General features: G+C 51.5%; 1 protein-coding gene across 3 annotated transcripts in view; it reads right to left on the reverse strand.

Moving 5' to 3' along the window:
- ACSS1 (acyl-CoA synthetase short chain family member 1) overlaps positions 1–18,730 on the reverse strand; it is a 46,985-nt gene extending 28,255 nt beyond the window's left edge. The window contains exons 1-4 of one of the 3 annotated variants that reach the window (XM_080408906.1): positions 18,363–18,729; positions 14,457–14,553; positions 3,728–3,927; positions 2,060–2,235 (exon numbers count right to left, since the gene is read on the reverse strand). In XM_080408906.1, the coding sequence (XP_080265032.1) occupies positions 2,060–2,235; positions 3,728–3,927; positions 14,457–14,553; positions 18,363–18,654 (765 nt within the window). In that variant the 5' untranslated portion in view covers positions 18,655–18,729. Of the gene's footprint in view, positions 1–2,059; positions 2,236–3,727; positions 3,928–14,456; positions 14,554–18,362 lie in introns of all 3 variants that reach the window. The other 2 variants (XM_080408907.1, XM_080408905.1) reach the window with 2 other exon arrangements.
- Positions 18,731–18,757: the final 27 nt, after the last annotated feature.

Genomic DNA, 18,757 nt, shown 5'->3' on the forward strand with positions numbered 1-18,757 from the left:
CGGTCAGAGCCACAGGAGGGAAGGATGTGATGTCCTACTAGGGCAGAGCCAACTTTTGGTCCGGCTTGTGTGCCCAGTCCAGCATAGCAAGGGGAAATAACATGCTCTGAAAGAGATGCTTGTGGTCAATGAACCTTGTAGCAGCAAAGGGCTTCTCTGCCCAGACTGTAAGATTTTGCAGGACAAAGTTAAAGTTTTTTCTTATCCACATACAAACTTGCAATAATCGCTGTGTGTTCCAGATGCTCAACATATGGCTGTAAAAAAAGCACAGCTGGCTTGCTTCTCTCAGGCTCTGTACTGTCCTAGATGAATAATCATGCCTGCAAGGGTTATTAAGTAGCTCTTTGAAGGAATTTCTTAGGTAGAACCTTTTTACAAGGCTATGCCTTAAACGTGCTGTATTTACAAGTGAACACTACCAATGGCAGGCCCAGTTGTTTAAAAGTGTCTGACAAACAAAGCTTAATAAAATACGCAGAGTCGACAGTGTCAGATGTAATTCTTAGCCTCCGAGTTACAGCTGTCCTGCTCAGCTCAGGTATTTATTGTGACATTTCAGCACTGCCAATTCAGGCTGACTTGCCAGGTTTTGAAACTCAGATGGAGTTCTCATGCTCCATCACAACATGAACTCCAATTGTGCAGTAAGCCACTGCACAAGAGCTGGAAAGCACAATGGCTGTAAAGATCAGCAATGACAGAGTTAACAGCATTAATGGTTTAATTCTTGTGTTTCAGACACTGCAAACTGACCACGGGCTGAGCTCAGCTCTTGGGTCACCAAAGCCTCTCAGGCTGTTTGCACACTAAGGAAAATCATCAGAATGCGCTTTGTGGAGTAAGAAGGAGTAAAAGAGTTTCCGACTAAAACCTGCCTTCTCTAACTTGCCCTAGCAGCTGCTCCTATCTCATGTGACCAGCACAGGGACGCCTGAGTAATTATCTTAGCTGCAGATGGGTGACTTCCAGGCATTATTACGATGAGTAGTTTCTGTTTACTGCTGCCAGTGAACTGATAAAACTACTTCTGCATTAGGCTGCAGTCCCATATGTACCAGCTACATACATTAAAGCAACAGCTGTTTTCTCCCCCAAGAAACACAGGTTCTAAACATACCCAGGCCACCACTGTCGTCCCATCACAGGGCAACCATGACACCGTCCATAGGCTGTACTAAAGCCTCGCCAGGAACTTAATTATTTCTGCACTGCCTTTCAATAGCGTCCACAGTCTGAGTGTGCGTATGACAAACCATAACAGAGCGTCTGAACACAGTATGACAGCAGCCGCAGTGGCATTAGTGTGCTCAGTCTCAGGAAACACTCGCTCCTTAAATCTCAGCACTGTTTGCAAGATGACTAGAATGGAGCAGCATACCCGCTGCCCATGCTGAGAAGAATCAGATACAGACTAAGCCACTTCAACTCACAATCCTAGCAGACTGTAAATACAGGCAATCCATTTGAGGATGAAGATGCAGATGCCATAAGGGGCATCTCCTTTTCATCTGCAGAACTCAGGTCTCAAAGTTGCAGGTGAAGAGAAAGCTGACCTAGCCAACACTCAGACCTGAAAGGAGTTACCCAGAGTGGCAGTGGGTGTCTGCAGAGCTGGGTGACTGCAGGGACGTACAGATGCTGTCACTGCAACGCAGCTGTATCCATCAGCCCCCCGGGGTACAGTCATCGACGGCAGACCTGGTACGGCCACACGAGAGTGCCAAGCTGCAGTGCAGCCGCTGCTTCATAGACTTTTAGCTCGGCACACGTAGCAGGGAAAGCATGGAGACTGCCTGATCTTCCCTGGCTGCCAATTCCCAGTGTAGCCTACCGCGGATCAAAGGCCAAAGTATGCACGATCTACACATTCAGCAAGACTCTCACACATTTGTTCTGAGCAGCCCTGCATCAGGTCTCTCAGAGAGGTCTTACTCAGAGGTGTTAGCTGGTCCTTACATTTATTAGTGCACCATATTTCGCTCCCCCAGCAGAGTAAACATCACATACTTCAAGAAACATCAGGGGAAACAGGCAAGGTTTACCAACGTCAACATACCTCCTCAAGGGGAATATCAGAGTCACCCATCTGGACTTTGTTATCTGTCCTCTGAGCCACAAAGACGTGTTTGATGCTTGGACAGTTCTTCACAGCTTCATCCACAGTCGTCTTCAGCTCTACAATCCGGCCTCCCCTGACTCCCTGGTTGTAGGTGATAACTGCTTTGCATCCAGCTAAAAAGAGAAAGCATTAGCAGACATACTACCCTGTCTCCCAGATTAGTATGTGCATCCTGCTTTCATTACTTTTGGGGATGATGTACAGGACAACATATGTGACAAATACTTAGAACTTCTATCAATCAGAAACAGTCAGTGACACTGACAAAAACACTTTAAAACCTGAGACCACAGAGTTTAGGGGCAGCTGGAAACTCCACTGGTTATCTGGTCCATCTCCTCTACCCCAAAGCAGGGTCCACTCCAGCTAAACCATTTCTGACAGCTGTCAGTCAAACCTTCCTAACATGCTCCCATGGTACCTGCTCTACCATCTCACCACCAGTCCACTCCAATGCCTATCGTGAACACCAGAAAGCCTTTCCCGATGTCTAGCCCAAGTACCACTCACTGCAATTTAAACGCCTCTGTTCCTCCTAGCAAAATTGACATGCAGAACAGTTTCTTCCCCATTACCCATGTTATGGTGAATCCTGCTGCGTTAGGCCAGCAGCTCACGTGCTGCAACCAGCACAAGGCTTCCTGCAACCGCAGCGAGCCAGCACCTCTGCCCCTTGCTCCTCCTCTCTCCAGGGCCACATGTAAGCGTCCACTGCAAACTGAACGGCACCAAACTCGGCAGCCTCCCAGAGGCATCACCCTGCTCCGGTACCCGCAGCCCTCTGAAACTCACCAGTCCCTCGAGGGGAAACCTCCGGCAGCCAACTCACACAGCAGCGCCCCAGCACAGCACGTTGAACTGTACCACGCCACGGTACTACAGAGCTGTGGTGGCGGAGGAATGGCTCTTTGACCCATCACCTCCGCACAAAGCGGCCAAAAGTGTGGGACAGCTAAAACCTGTACTTGCTCTCTATAGATTAACTCTACTGAAACAGGAAAAAAAGAAAAAAAAGCGCATGAAAATTGCTTTAAGACTTACTCCCTCACACTAGCCGTACAGAAACTGATGTGACCGCTAGGACGTGAGCCACTTGCTATTTTGTTCTTCTGCTGGTATTTTTAGCATTACTTTTTACATAATCACAGTACCAGTGCTTTGGGCTAAGAACAGCTCTGGCTGTTGGTACAGCGGCTAACAGAGCAGGGGCAGGCTGCCAGCACCTCCAGTGCTATACATAAATCAAAGTATCACAACCAAGACTGCAGAATTAGCACAGTGCAGCAGTATCAAAGAAACACTGCGATTACACTGCGAAAGAACAAATCGGGCCGTTCCTAAGCTCTGGTTTTCCCTCCAGCTTCACCGCTGTCTGGCAGTAACCCAGTGCAGACTGAACACTGAACAATTTATGAAGTATTTTAAGGGCAGAGAATACTGCATCTGCCACTACAGGAAAGCTCTCCACAGGACTCTGCAAGGAGAGCAAACTGTCCCACCAGCTGAGAATGAACCTTTTCTCTTTTTGCCAAGAAAACACGGAACTGGGATATGCCTCGGAGCAGTGTCCAGAGGGGTTTAGTTCCCCCGTCTGCATCTACTTACAGTCCATGATCCTCCCAGCTAAGGACTCTGCGCTGAATCCAGCGAAGACCACAGTGTGAATGGCACCGATCCTGGCGCAAGCCAGCATGGCTGCCACAGACAAGGGAGACACGGACATATAGATGGCCACCTTGTCCCCCTTCTGTATCCCATATTTCTTCAGGGTGTTGGCAAGACGGCAAGTCAGATCCAGAAGTTCCCTGCGGCACAGAAGCAATGTTATCATGCAACCGCACAACCTGTTTTATGCGGGGGAGCAAAAAAAAAGGATGAACTTGAACCAAGCCAGGCATCACCATCACCTCTGGACCTTGTCCGCTCAGCAGTATCGGGCACGCCAGCTTTCACATCTTTAAAGAACGGTGGCCTGGGGTGTGGTGAGACCCAGACTGCTCCTGCCACTGCGGAGAGAAGCAAAGCGGGGCAGAGAGCCACATGCTGCGGAGGGATGAGCAAGCACCACTGGCGCAGGCCCGGGCTCCGCTGTGGGCACAGCAGCCAGCAAGCCGGTGGCTACCCTGCTGCCACCAGAAGTCAGCATCTTCTTTAGCCACCTTTGATGCCTTTTTTTATCTACGAGGCTCAGTCAGAAGCTACTGGGAACACACGTGCGATAAACTCCAGGTGCAATGGAAGCGTTGTCCAAAGCCTCCCAGCACTGTTTATGTTGGGGAACTGCTGGAAGTGCTGCACAGCTAGCAACTCTCTTTAAGCTGCAAGGGTAAACAATGCATTTGCATGCATAAGGATGAAAAGGAGAAGTCCTGAGACACTTGTGTAAGTAGCGGATTTTACAAGACTCAAAGCTGGATCACCCACAGCCCGAATTCGTCCTGTCACTTCACCCTGCTGTGCTGCAGAGTGCAACGGCCTCACAGAACAGAGATACGGCTCTGAGCAAAACTGCAGCCAGTCCCACACAGAGGAACTCAGGAACATCGAGAACAGCAATAAAAGGCTCTTTTCACCGGGCTTGCTGCTGCAACACACTGACTTAATGGCAGAAATGATCCTCTAAGGAACAAAAAAGCAGTTTGTGGGGAAGGACTTGAGCACTGCACACTTATTCTGATGCCCACACGGGGGATAACGCACCGGCAGGCGTGCCTGGACCAAGGCGTTGTCAGGAACTGAACAGCCCCGTGTGCCTGCAGTGGAAGGGCTTTGAGGAGGAGACAGGTAACGGCCAGGTGAGGAGTGGTGTCACAACAAGGAAGGAGGCGACCCTCACAAGGGGCATCTGAGCATCCCTACTGGTGCCAGCCACCAGCTCAGAGAATGAGACTTGCAGAGTCCACCAGGAATGAAAATTGTCCTCTGGGTTCAGGAACTTGCTGAGTACCAAGGCCCAGAGAAAACAGGTATCTTCTGCTCCCCAGCACAGCCATCTTCAGTCTGTCACCTGTGAACCCGCAGGGGTCTGTAGGCTACACACCAGGGGCTCCAGAAACTGTTAACAAACAAATGAATTTGGGGGGTCTGCATTCCATAAAAAGCCGCAAAGCATGAATCTACCAATGTATCCTTATCTCCCAAAACTGACTGTAGCTGTGAAAAAACAACCAAACAAAACCACTTTTCAGCTGGTGGCTAAGCTGCAAAAAATAAAATGTTTCTGGTCCATCAAAAATGTTTCATTTATTTTTTATAAACCAATTCCAGCTGGAAATAGGCAAAGCCCAAGTACTCGACTTCGGAGATGTCATAATGAAACCATGGGCTGAGAATAACTTGGCAAATTACTTCTTTAGGGTAAAACTCCACCTGCACCGGGAGGGCAGCGAAGTAACACAGCCATAAAGTACGAAGGCAGATACAGTGATGGCTGGAGGGATACCGCTTCCCTATCACCTTCTGGAAAACGAGCCTCAAACCCCAACCACAGCACTTTCTGTTACTTATTTTAAGACTGTTCCTGTCGCATTAAGCAAACAGACCACTCCTAGAGCACAGGAACCCCGAGCGGTGGCCGGCCGTGCTCAGTGCCTGCTCTCTGGTAGCAGCTGCCACCACAGAAAGACCACAATGCTGCAGAACACAGATAGCAGGTGGCTTTACCGCAGAGCAAATGTCCTCCCAATTCCTTACAGCTGGAGATCAGCCTAAACCCTAAAGGCAGCATTCAGTACCTGCTCCCGAGCGCTTCATGGCTGTTCCTGCCATCTGCGTGCACGCACAGTCTGTTAGATGCGTTACTTTGCTTACTTTTACAAAGTTCATGAACGGAGTGACTCTGGGCAATAATGACTTCTTCCCACACAACGTTTGTTTTTGTGCCTTGTCCTAAAAGGTCACATCCTCTGGTCCAGAATTCATCTGATGCTGCCTTAGAGAGAAGTCTCTATGTGGATAAACATTAAAGAGCCAAACCAAAACAAAGTGGCTCAACTGCAGGGCACAGGAGGTGAAGCAAACCCCCGTGTGAGAAAGCAAAATAACCCCCACTTATCTGCGAAGGAAATCACTAAGTGCTTGCAGAGCTGCAGCCTCTTTCCTCTGAACAGAAACGCGCACCGAGCTCTGCCCAGGGCGCCCTGTCTGAGCAGCTCCATCGTGCGCTTGTTTATTCAGGACTCGGTGACCGTGACAGCAGAAGCTCCCATTGTGGGGTTTTTTTATTATTAACCCCGATTTAACATTTGCTTAAAGAGCGGGTGTGAGCAAGCTGATAGACAATAAGGACCAAGCCTTTAACCCCTGGATCTATTCCCTTTGCCTTCTCCTTTGTGCTCTGAAAGGCCCTGGGGGTCCCTTGGTGGTGCAGCACATGGGGGAACAGACACAAAGGCAAAGAGAAGGTGAAGCCAAGAATTCCAGCAAAGAAATCCACAAAGCCCTGAGCATCAGGCATGTCTTCTGGCTCCTGTCAGCAGCTCAGGCTTCCCCTCCAGTCCAAGAAAGGGAGTCATAGAAATGCTGTGCCCCTGTCCCCTTCACGCACATTTCGCTATCTAACCGGCAGGCAACGAGCACATGCCAGCAGGTTACACATTCCTAGTACCCAACCTAGATGTGCCTCCAGGTGCAACAAGCACCCTGCAGGCTCGCTGCCCTGAAGAACTAGGTGGGACAGGCCACAATGATCCAAGTAGGAGGGAACGGTGGCCATTGCCCTCTGCACCTGTGCTCTGCCAAGCTCAGCATCGCTGTGCCATTGAACGCTGGAGGGCTGCACACAGGGAGGGCTCTGCCTCCCATCCACACCCAGGAGGGTGGCAGTGGCAAGGCGCATCTACTGAAAACATACATCAGAGCTAGATGCTGTCACCCTGGAACTGGTGAGACAGGGCGTAGGAAGGCATCCTCACTGAGCTTCTGCCCACTGCAACGTGGGGTACTGAGGAAGGGCAGAAACAGCAGAGGCTGAAAACATCTACCCTGAAAGGGCTCAGCCAGCGCCAGCAAAGGGCAGAGGGTGGCCAGAGGCTCAGAGCAGATATGCACTGCTCCTGCAAACCACAAGAAGAGGGAGAAAGGCAAAATCAATCCCAAGCGATGCTCACTACCCTCCAAAGGATTTCAGCGCAGCTGCCCAAGCAGCCAGTGCAGAGCAGGGCACGATGCTCAGCAGAGGCAGGCAGGACAGCCACTGGAGGCAGGTGAAGCCACGGGGCACACAGAGGGTGCCAGGGCACCCGGCTCCCTGCACACAAAGCAGGCAGACAGCAGGAGGATCTCAGCGGAGCCACTGCAGAAGGAAACGTGCCACGACAAAAGGAAGCGCCCGGCCCTGCTGGGCAGAGACAGCAGAGAAACTGCCAGCTCAGTTCGTGGTGCAACAGCCTGCAGATCCCCTGCGAAAGCAGACTGTAAGAGCTGAGAGCAAGTAAGAGAGCAAACCAGGCAGCAGAACGCCACTGCAGTGGGTAAAGTATCAGGGTAAAGCTGAGAAACGGGGAAGCAGCAACGCGTTGGGCCTGGGAGGTGAGGCCGTTTACACAGGAGGAAGAGCAGTACATACATATAGCATGTGCTTGTAAAACAAAGCAAGCTGGAGAGTAGGTGCATTACAGAACATAGGCAGGGAAGGTTATTATCACACGTGGAGGAGATTCTGGACTTGCTTTCAGAGAACGTCATCTTTCAGTTGAAAATGCAGACGAGCTCGAACCATTCACTGTACTGCATGTGAGGGTAGATCGCTGCTGAACATGGATTTCATGTGCATTTACCCATCCCACCCTGCACACCTCCAAACCCAGAGGGAAGGACTGACTGTCTTACCCCAGCGACACACCTGCTCGTGGTGCAAATGACACACTGACAGGCTTTAACCACCATGCACAAGAGCTCTGAAGAGCGCCGGGTCTCCCCCCCGGTGCCAGCACAAAACATGCACAGGGAGAGGCTGGGCTGCACAGAAATTCCCCTGTCACGTTCCTAACGACCACCCTGTCGCAGAAGAGCTCGTGGGTTTACTCTCCTGACCCACAGCCTGCTGGTTTCCCTCAGCTTTGGAGCAAGCCCTTTGCACAGCTGCTTCATGTCACAACCCGCTGGAAAACCATCTCCTCCAGGGACAGAGCAGGCTGCTCCCACTGCTTCCCAGCAGCCCTGTAACACAGTACTGCCGTGGCGAGCAACACGTCCCGAGTTTGCAAGGGCTCGGGAATGCAGCTTGCGATGCCTGCTCTGCCTGATCTCTTCCTGACCTACCTGCAGCCTTGTTTCACCTGCTCTAGCTGTAACAGCAATTCTTCTAATTGACCAGGTAACCACAGCCAATTTTTTTAATCTGTCTTTATGTTTTTATGCTACCATCATGGGTTAACATCCCTAATGTAAGGCAGGCAGGCCTGGTATGGTAAGAGGTCTTGAGAAGCGGAGACACAGGAGGTGGTACAAAGGACAACAGGCGTGGGACGGAGCACAGGCTCTGGCAGCCCCACGCTGCAAACAACAGTAAAAGAAATGTTGACGTGACGCTGGACAGAAGCGGCATCAGTGGTAACCAACAGGACCTCTTTCTTCCTTTTCCTGTAATAATTAGAACTTGAATAATATGATTAGAATGTTAAGGGTTCAGTTATACTAAGAATAGGCTCTTGGTGCTCTCCGTATAAGGTGTGCTTCCCTTTTTGCCCATAAATGAGATGGTGAGTGTTAACACTCTTCTCTTCTAGAGACTCATCGCCCCTGATGCAGGCATCTCCTCAGCTATCACAGCATCACTTCTGAGCACAAGACCTGCAAGGCTGGCCTGCCAGCAGAGCCAGCAGATCACTGTTCAGGCCAGAACTTCTGTTTAATCTAACAGACGGCAGCACTTCTCTCCCTTATCTTTACAACATCTCTGTTCAGTAACTACCAGACCGTATTTCTCCCAGAGGCCTCCCCCGGACAGCGCGGTGCCTGTGCTTCCAAAGCCCATTACAACAGCTCCTGTAAAGCCCATCACCAACACATGGTATTTCTCTGATGCATTTTAGGGATGCCTGGCAGAAACATTTTTCCAAGAATCTGATGCTATCTTTTGCCACAGCAAGACAGCCTGCAGCTTTCTAAACAAAGGAAGCTAGTTCTTTTTAAATCACACCAAGACTTTCTTTGGGAAACAGCCTTTTGCAAAGTGTTTCTAGACTTTTTCCTAATATATTCAGTGCTGTATATGGGCTTTACAGTGCCTGTTTGGGAGGCTCAGCACAAGCCGCGTTCTCTGCTGTCTCAGTACACAGCTGGTTTAAGTATTTCTGGCAGTGACCATTTTATTTCCTGGAACCATAGTCGGGATCAGGCTGAAACTACTTGAAAATACCCCAAACAGGTTAGTGAAACAAACCAACCAACCAACCCACCCAAAACAACAACAACCAAAACAAACAACCCCCCCCCCCCCCCAAAATACAACCCACCCAGATCTGAGCATCTCTTAGCCCAATACCTTCATAGCTCACCTCCTAGCAGTTGCTCTACATGAATTATTGCGGAGCAGCAGAGTTCAGAGCATGCCTCTGTAGCCTGCAGTCACAGCACCGTGGGCATTGTCATTTGAGATGTGGATTCAAGTTCCCTGGGACACAGTAGGTCATCATCCCCATCCCTTCTCCCTGGGTAAATGTTCTGGCCACAAGGATAATGCACAAACCTATTCTGCTTCTGTGACAGTGCTTCAGTTTAACCTTCTATTTGCCTCACTTTTTGCTAAATAGAGAAAACATGTGTTTCCTTTTTTTCACCAGAAGGAAAAGTCAATATTTTTTTTCCATTTTCATGAAAATAACTGAAAAATATAAAGATCAATGTGAGGCTTCTTGGCTGCACGTTCAATTGCTAAGCTGAACACGATTGTCCAGCCTTCCTGCAGACATCCTGAACCCAAGGCAAGGAAAAGCCCTTGTGACCTTTCTCAGGTGAGGAAGTGAAAAGTCCCTGAGCTGCCTTGGATGGGGAAATCCAAAAGCCTGGGCAAGATTTACTTGCAACTTCAGCTTAAGAAGCCAACACCAGAAAGAAGGAAAAGAGTTTGATGTCAATGAGAAACACCTTCCCCGCACAGCCCGGTAAGTCCCCACATGGCCTCCAGCTCCAGCCTGTACTGACATCTCTCACCAACACCACTTCACTGACATCTCTCACACAATTTTGACCATTTCAGCCCGGACTGAGGAACCACCATCCGCCGCTTGTTGAAGGTATAGCTGCAAAGTAACTAATGAAGATGTCCAACCACTTCTCTCCCACCTGCCCTACAAAAAGCTACCAAGGACCCAAATTTCTGGCCCTTCAGCTTCTGCTTTCCTCTCCTTTGTGTTTTGCATTTTGAACATTCCCTCTGCCCACGACATGTTCTGCACCAGAGCGAGCTCCTTTGTAAGCAAACCCTCTTCCACCGAGCCGCACCTGCAGCCCCCAGCCCGGGCAGGTCAGCTCACACGTGTTGCTGCCCGCTGCTTCACGCAGCTCCCTCCAGCAGGATCCACCGCATCCTGCAGCGCCAGGAAACACTGGCTCACAGGCGGCTAAACTGTAGGGACTGTGGCACACAAGGGAACACCAGAGAGAATAAATAACCCCATGTGAGACAGCGGGAGGTCTGGCATTGCTTTTAGCTGCTGTCTGTAACGTTCCCTGTTGCTAAGCTTACAGAGGCTGCAGCCACCAACTCCGCCTGCTTCTATAATGCACCTGATAATACAGTGCCCTTTAAAACCCAGGCTCAGTAGCGTGTTGGGGAATTCCTCTGCAAGGTTTCAAAGTTCCTGGGTCCTGACAACATCCACAAAGCAGGAGAGAACACTCCCAGCCTGGCTGGACCCAATAAATTCAGCCACCTGCTCACAGCAGCACACTCCTGGGGGTTAACTGCTGCATCGCCACTGCCCTACCGATGTGCCCAGGGTGGACAGCCGGACCTCTTGATAACAGATTGGCAGGACCTGTCCCCACTTTGGTGACTACAGCCACCAGATCCCAGGAAGGTTGCGTGCCCCGTTGTCACAAAGCAGTAAAAAACCAAGCCTGCTGCCTAAACACTCAAAACTGGAGATAATTTGAAACTCAGCTGAGTTTCTACTTGATAAAAATGAGAGTGGGGAGGAAAGCACAAGAGGGACCATGGGACTTTTTTCCCCAGAAGGCTGAGCTGTGTTAGCTAGAGAGACAGGACAAAACTCAGCAGTGAGAGATCACTACAACTGAGCTTTTAAGGGCAGCCACCATAGTTCCAGCAAAACTGAAATGTTTCACCCATGGCTTTGGGTACCTTTGCCAACAAGGAGATGTCTGGATTCCTCTCCTAGCACAGAGCACTTAACTCAGCTGCATAAGCACAGCCCACCTTGCTGACAAGCGTGCACAGGGATGCAGGCTGGCTCACAGCACGGCCCCCCAGCTCTTTGCCTGCTGCAAGCCAGGCAGTGAGTGGGGCAGCAAAGGGAGTCTCTTACTTCTCCCAGTGATGAGCACGCTGGGACAGCACCTTCCAGCGTAGCTGCACTTCCTGCAGTGCATGGAGGAGGTCACTGATCCAGGCCTTCCCCTTCCTAAGGGAGGAGGAAGCCTGTTCCAGCCCTTTTCCTGCACAGCTACCTGCTTCCTTCGCCGGCAAGGGGCCAGCGCTCAGCTGTTTTCTTGCCCCTGACAGCTCCCCAGAGGCGAAGGCAGAGAACCCACGTCTGTCCCTGTGCCACCCAGGCCTTACCCATCAGGAGAGCAGCTCACAGCACCAAGCTTTGCAGAGTGGATAATGCAAAAAACTGGTGTCTTGTACCTCTCTGCACATAAGCCCTGGACACCTCCCGGCTGAGATTCCAGGACTTTCCTCAAAGCTGGTCCATAAGGCAGCAGCCAAATTAAGTCTTTACCTTCCTCACGCATGACTTTAAGGCTGCTGTCCCATTAACAGCCACCCAGATCCTAAGGAGAGCAGCACAGCTCTGCCACAGACACCAGAGTTCGGATCCTCCCGATAGGCAGCATCCCTCCTGTTCCCTCTCCACGCTGGGACTGTCCTGCCCCAAGGCTGGCAGGCAGAGACCCCCCTGCTACAGAAGGCTCTCAGAGGATTACTCGGCCAGCATCAGCATCACCACTTCTGGGCCACCTCTTTTTCTGATATACTTTCCTTCTTCTAGCTGAACTTCTTCTAGCAAAACTTCAAGCTAAAACAAGACAGTACTGCAAAGTTTTCAGCTAAGCTCAGCCTCAAAGGGAGGTCAGTGCCAGCACACCTTGGAAAACCTTACTGCCCCACTTAAAACCTTTAAAAAGGCAGCCCAAAGATCACAGAGCAGGCAAAACTTCTGATTGTCTCCTTGCATACACACCCATATAATATCACCGTTTTCAACAAAGCTATTCCTGACTTCACGAGATAAGCAGAGAACCAAGTGACCTGTTTTACCACGTCACAGGACCAAAGACTCCTGAGAAATCGGTCACATCTCACCAAGAGTTTCAGGCAGGAGGAGGAACATGGCTCTCAAATACAAGCAGTACTTGGAAAAGAGAGTTTGTCAACTTGTCTCCCACTTGGATGTTCTTCCATCTGGTTGCTAGTTACCGTACCTCTGTAAGGCTGCACAAAGAGGGATTCAGAGGTGGGTTACTTGTCTTCAAGCCACAGCAACCACCAATCCACAGGCTGAAAATATGCTTTCTTCCAAACACATTTTGGCATGGCCAGTTAAAAAACAATCCTGTTGCTATTCAGAAAGGTGTTCTGATATCTCCAGGGGTCCCAAGAAGACGGTTTGAGGGTCTGGAGCAGCTCAGAACATTTCAGGTAGCGCAGTGTATGGGGGAGGCCAGCGATGCCTTGCATGAGGCTGTGCTATCTGATGGGCTGCTCTCCTCCTCAGGTTGATCGGAGCAGAACTGCTGCCTCTCACCTATCCCCAGTTTCATGTCTGGGGCATGAAGAGTGTGGCAGAAGTACATACACCACCCCGAACCCTGGAAGAAATCTTCCATTCCATCTCCTTTACTACCACCACAGCAGCAAAAGCCAAAGCATTTAGCCAAGCTACCCAGCCGGTTACAACACGTTTAGAGCACGTAAATGCCCTCACCACCTGTCAAATAAAAATAACCAAGTCTAAAACCAATTCAATTCTTCCATAACTTTATATCAGAGAGTGTTTTTTTTCTGTTGAATGGAGCATTAACCTCTCAAAGCTATTTGTACACCCACTCCTCCCTGCTGACCAGCTTCCTCGCTCCAACAAATAATGTTTTCAGGAGCTTTAATTCTGGAGGTGAACCAGACCACCGGAACCTATTCAGACTCAAGTTGAACCAGGCATCCCAACTTCCAACAAGCTACAGAAAACATTTTGTAAAAGAGCCAGATGCCAGGACTTCCTGGGTGTCCTCTGCTTTCTGATCCAGCAGAACGAGCAGGTGGCACCCTGAGATCCAGCAGATCAAACATCTGGCTCCCTAAAATACGCACTGAGGAACATACAAGTCTGAGAACCCTTTAACTCTGAGTAGAGACACAGATGATGTAAAAGGCATTCCTGCCAGGCAGGCCTGTCTCCTAAAAGAGGGCACATAGCAAGGAGAACAGAAACATATTTGAAAACTGCCGTATTCCAACAAACACTGCGATCTATAGCAGCAATTACAAGCAGGTGTCATGCAGAGCAGCCTCAAGGTTGCTCTAAACTGCACTGAGGATGGGGAAGGACACAGGGAGCTTCAAATCCCCTCCAGCCAGGACTCGGCATCATGCTGTTGGCCATCAAGACAAGATGTCTGCGCCAAGACATCTGCTGCTGTGCTGAAACCAAAAGCTGCTCACAGAAATCTTCCCATGAACATTTCTAACAAGCAAAAAGAGAACTGGCAGATGAGAACCTGAGCCAGGGAGAGAAACCCAAGCCTTTCTCTTCTAAAAGCCTCCACTCAGAGGGAGGGGATCTACAGGCAGACCTGATTAATGCCATAACCAGAAGATGATGCAGACCTCAATCTGAAATTTTCAGTAGCTGTCACTGACATCCACTGTACTCTCACCCTGTAACACATTTATTAGGCAGGTGTTTTAGATCAGGGAGCCCTCTCCATGAAGAACGTAATTTCTTCGTGGGAACGTGCCTCCCTTTGTCAGGAGCTATCTCGTGGTGACACCACCAGCTAGCCACCATGCCGTGACCACATGTCCTACGTGCCGGGGTACCCTGGAAGAAAGCCGAGATCCGCGGAGGTCGGATACAGAGCAGCAGCCCTTCCCGCCACCTCCCCCACCCCCCCCAGGCATCACCAGGCGAGCGAGAAGGTGCCATACCTGTATGTGACATGCACCGCAGTGCCGGGCTCATCTCTCTCCCAGATCAAAGCCACTCTGTTTGGAGACCTTTCGACATGTTGATCCAAGCAATTGACTGTAAGAAAACAGAGGTTTGAACAAAGCCTGGCCACATGCAAGGTGCTCTGTAAACGTGGCTTGGCCGAGCGTCACAGCGAGCCAGCGTAACACGAAGCACCGTTAGCTGGCTAGCCAGCCACGCATGCGTTTGTAACGCTGGAGGCGACAGCGTTTGCAGCACCGGTGAAGCTGTCCTTTGCCGTATCTGTAGCCTGCAAATACCACATTTAATTGGTAAAGCTGCCTTAGAGAGGGCACCCCCACAAGAGGCCTCAGCTGATTCAGTTCAGCTCAGACCCACCAGCTCAGCTTCAACCAGCCCAAACCTCCCCCCTGCTCCCAGCAGCACAAAGACAAGACACTCTTTTGCTGGTTTTGCTCCTCAGAGCAGAGGTTCACTACATAAATCTGACAGACTGTCTTCCCCAGCTTGCATGTTTAGCACTGCGCTTCATCTGAATCTTCTAATTAAAGCTCACTTGAAACATTTTTTTCCCAGGTATAACAAAAGAGCTGAATCTCAGCTAACTGAAAACATCTAAAACTTTAGGTTCGTAAAGGCACAGAGACCTACGCATCACCATGCATCTGGGAAAGATGAATTTGTCTCAAGCTGTGTACTACACCTCCTACAGCTTTAAGGTATAAAATCACCTTCTGAAGGTGCACCTCTCCCCCCCAGCAACTTGAGATAGAGGAAACCTAAACAAACTACGTGGTCAAGTGGGCACAGGGGAAAGCACCCACCCTGAAGAAGCTTATAGAAAATCCACCCAAGAAATCTGCCCGCATGGTCAGCAGCAACTTGCATGATGGTTAGAGATTAACCTTGTAATGTATTAATTCCAAGTCTAAACGACACTTACTTATTTCATTATAATCTCCCAAAGGCAGTTACTTTATTTCAACAGACAACTATTGAGAACTAGTCAGGCACACTGCTGTATAACTCAAAGAAAACCCTTAAAAACATTTGCTGAGCTTCATATCATATTTCCTGGAAACATTAATACTGGTGGGAAAGGATTGCCTTTTTCCTGAAAAATTAAATGCAACAGAAGCTGCCTATTGCTGTCACAATTTGTGAAGTTAAGTACACGGCAGCCCAGGAGTCAGCTTCAGCTGCTCCGTGATCACAGCTGATTTACACCACCACATGGAGGGCAGGAATGAGCCCCCAAGGTGCAGAGAGAAATCCTGCAGAACTCAGGATATTTCATTACACGAACGACTGTCAATCTCAAAAAAATGAAGTGCTCTTCAGCTCTTGATTTATTTTTAAATGTAAATTCCTGCAGCAATACTATAAAAATAGAGGAGGTAAAGCCATTTCTTGGGCCATCCCAACACTATACAGGAGGACAACAGCTCTAAGGGGGAATGCTTTCAGCAGTTACACGCTGGTTTGCCCTGCTGTCCATCCATAGGTAACTGGAACTCCGGCAGCTCGGTCCACCACGCTCAGCAACTCCCACCTCCGAGCTCATTGCAGCAACACCCTCACGTATTGTGCCACACTACAGTAAATCACATTCACTGCCCAAGCAGCATTTCTTACTCCTGAGCAGCCATACGAGCCTTCCAAGGGAATTTTTGTTGCTGCAAACCCCAAAGCTGAGCCAAGTGAGAGCCTTAGCTCTTTGTTCAGTAAGAACCAGCAGGTGAACCAGGGCCAAATGCTATTATTTCCTTCCTGATCTGAGGCTTACAAGAACTTTCTGCTTGTTTTACAAAATAGAATTCGGTGACCTTCCACTTACTATTATACTCTAATGGTTTCTCCATAAATCCTGACACACAGAAGCTCACAGTTCCCCCAGACCCTGCTGCAAGGTCTCCCCAAGCGAAAAGCAGCAGGTGATGGAGCTGCCTGCGGTGCTGCCGTGCTGGGACATGGGCGCACAGGGCGCCCCTCAGCAAGGACCTCAACTGTTGCCCTGTTTCTGTAACGCGGGTTCAAATCAAGAGACCAAGGGACAGAGCCAGAGCCTCCCAGCAGAAAACCAGCTGTGGCCGAGTACCATCTTCATTGTGCTATAAAGGAAGAAAACCAGCAACAGCAAAACTTTAATTCTGTGCATCTGTGTTTCAGAGGCCTACCGTTTCTTTTTACCTGTGCAAAGAAAATTAAGCAGCATTTAGTGCCTGCTGAAGAACCAGACCTAAGACATGACCTAAAATCAGGCCCAACAATGTCTGCATTTCAGACACCTGCCCCTGTGGGATCTAGAAGAAGGTGTGGGTCCCACTCTGCAAAGGGAAAGAAACAGATCCCTGGAAGTCTCTGTGCTCAGCCAATATCTTCCTTTCAACAGGAATCAATGAAAACTGAAGTCTGGCTAAAGTCCCTTTGAATGCTAGGTGTTGGAAGCAGGGCTGTACACACACCTCTAACTCTGATCCACTGCTAGGAATCATCTCCTGCGAGAAGATGCTCCCCTACATCCTCTGGAAGGCCCGAGGAGGGTTTTGCTGGGAAAAAAAGGTGGCCAGACATGGCTCCTGCACTACTGAACCGGTGACTCAAGCACTCTCCCAGGAATGGGAAACGAAGGTAACAAACATACATCCCTGTTAAAAGCCATCACCATGAAGTCATACCCCAGACAGGGCTGGGGTTTACCCTGCCGGGTGAAGCGGGGCCACAGCACGGAACAGCCTTCAGGGCAGGTAGGGCCAGGAGGGATCTCGGAGGTAGGCAGCACCGTCACGGCAAATTTTTCTCTACCTATATGTCAGTGGTGAACTTGGAGGAAAAGGCCAAGCTCCTCATTCAAGAGAGAAAAGAATCATCGAATCACAGAATCATTTTGGTTGGAGAAGACCTTTGAGATCACCAAGTCCAACCATGAAGCCAGCACTGCCACATCCACCGCCAACCCGTGTCCCCAAGCACCACACGTATGCGGTTTTTGAACACCTCCAGGGATGGTGATTCCACCACCTCCCTGGGCAGCCTGTCCCAGTGCTTGGCCATCCCTTCCATGAAGAAGTTTTTCCTAATACCCAACCTAAACCTGTCCTGGTGTAACTTGAGGCTGTTTCCTCCTGTCCTGTCACTTGTTATCTGGGAGAAGAGACTGACAGACACCCCCTGCCCACAGCCCCTGTCAGGCAGCTGCAGGGAGCGATCAGGTCCCCCCTGAGCCCCCTCCTCTCCAAGCTAAGCATTGCCAGCTCCCCCCCACCAGCCTTGTGCCCCAGCCCCTGCCCGGCTCTGGACATGCTCCAGCCCCTCCGTGTCCCTCTGGCCGTGAGGGGCCCAGAACTGAACCCAGGATCCGAGGTGCAGCATCACCGGTGCCCAGCGCAGGGGGACGGTCACTGCCCCGGCCCTGCTGGCCACACTGTTTCTGACACAAGCCAGGGTGCTGCTGGCCCCCTGGGCCACCCGGGCACACGGGGGGCTCATGCCCAGCCGGCCCAGCCAGCCCCCCCGGCCCCTTCCCCCGGGCAGCTCCGGGTCCCCCGCCCCCGCCCGCAGGACTCGGCGCTCAGCCCCGCCGAACCTCACACCGGGGGTCGCACCGTGCCCGCGGCGGGGGCGCCGGGCAGGGGGGGCTGCCGTGCCCGGGGACGCTGCACCCCGCTGCGGCGGAGTTCCTGCAGCAGCAGCCGCGGGGGGAGCAGCACGGGGCAAGAGCCTTGCCCCCCGGGTTTTCCCCCTGCGCCCCAGCATTTCGCAACCCCCGGCAAACCTTCCCCGAGCGCCCTCCACCCGAGCCCCCCGGGGCGCTTCCCCAGAGCGGGGCGCTGGCGGAAACACGTCCCGGGCGGCCCGCAGGTGACGCGGGGGGGCGGCGGGGGGTCCCGGGGACACCTTACCGGAGACGTTGAGGCGGCCGCCGAGGAACCAGCGAGCGGCCGCCGGCCCGGGCTGGCAGGCTGTGTGGAAGGGGCTGTCCCAGCGCAGCGTCCCCCGGGCCACCTCGGCCCAAAACGCGGCGGGGTCCCGGGCCGCCCGCTCCTGCCAGAGCCGGTACCCGCCGGGCGGGAGCGCCGCCGGGTCCCCCATGTCGCTGCGGCAGCGGCGGCCGGAGCCCAGCACCCGCCGCGGGGAGAGCGGGCGGCGCAGGGCGCCCAGCACCCGCGCTCGGGCCACCGCCGCCAACTCCATGGGGCACGGCCCTGCTGCCTCGGGGGCCGGCCCCGACCTCGGCCCCTGCCCGCCCCTGGCCCGGCCCGGCCCGGCCCCGCCCGCCCGCAGCGGCCGCCTCGGG

Source organism: Falco punctatus, assembly GCF_963210335.1.
Source record: "Falco punctatus genome assembly, chromosome: 12".
In the NCBI taxonomy this organism is placed as follows: Eukaryota; Metazoa; Chordata; class Aves; order Falconiformes; family Falconidae; genus Falco; species Falco punctatus.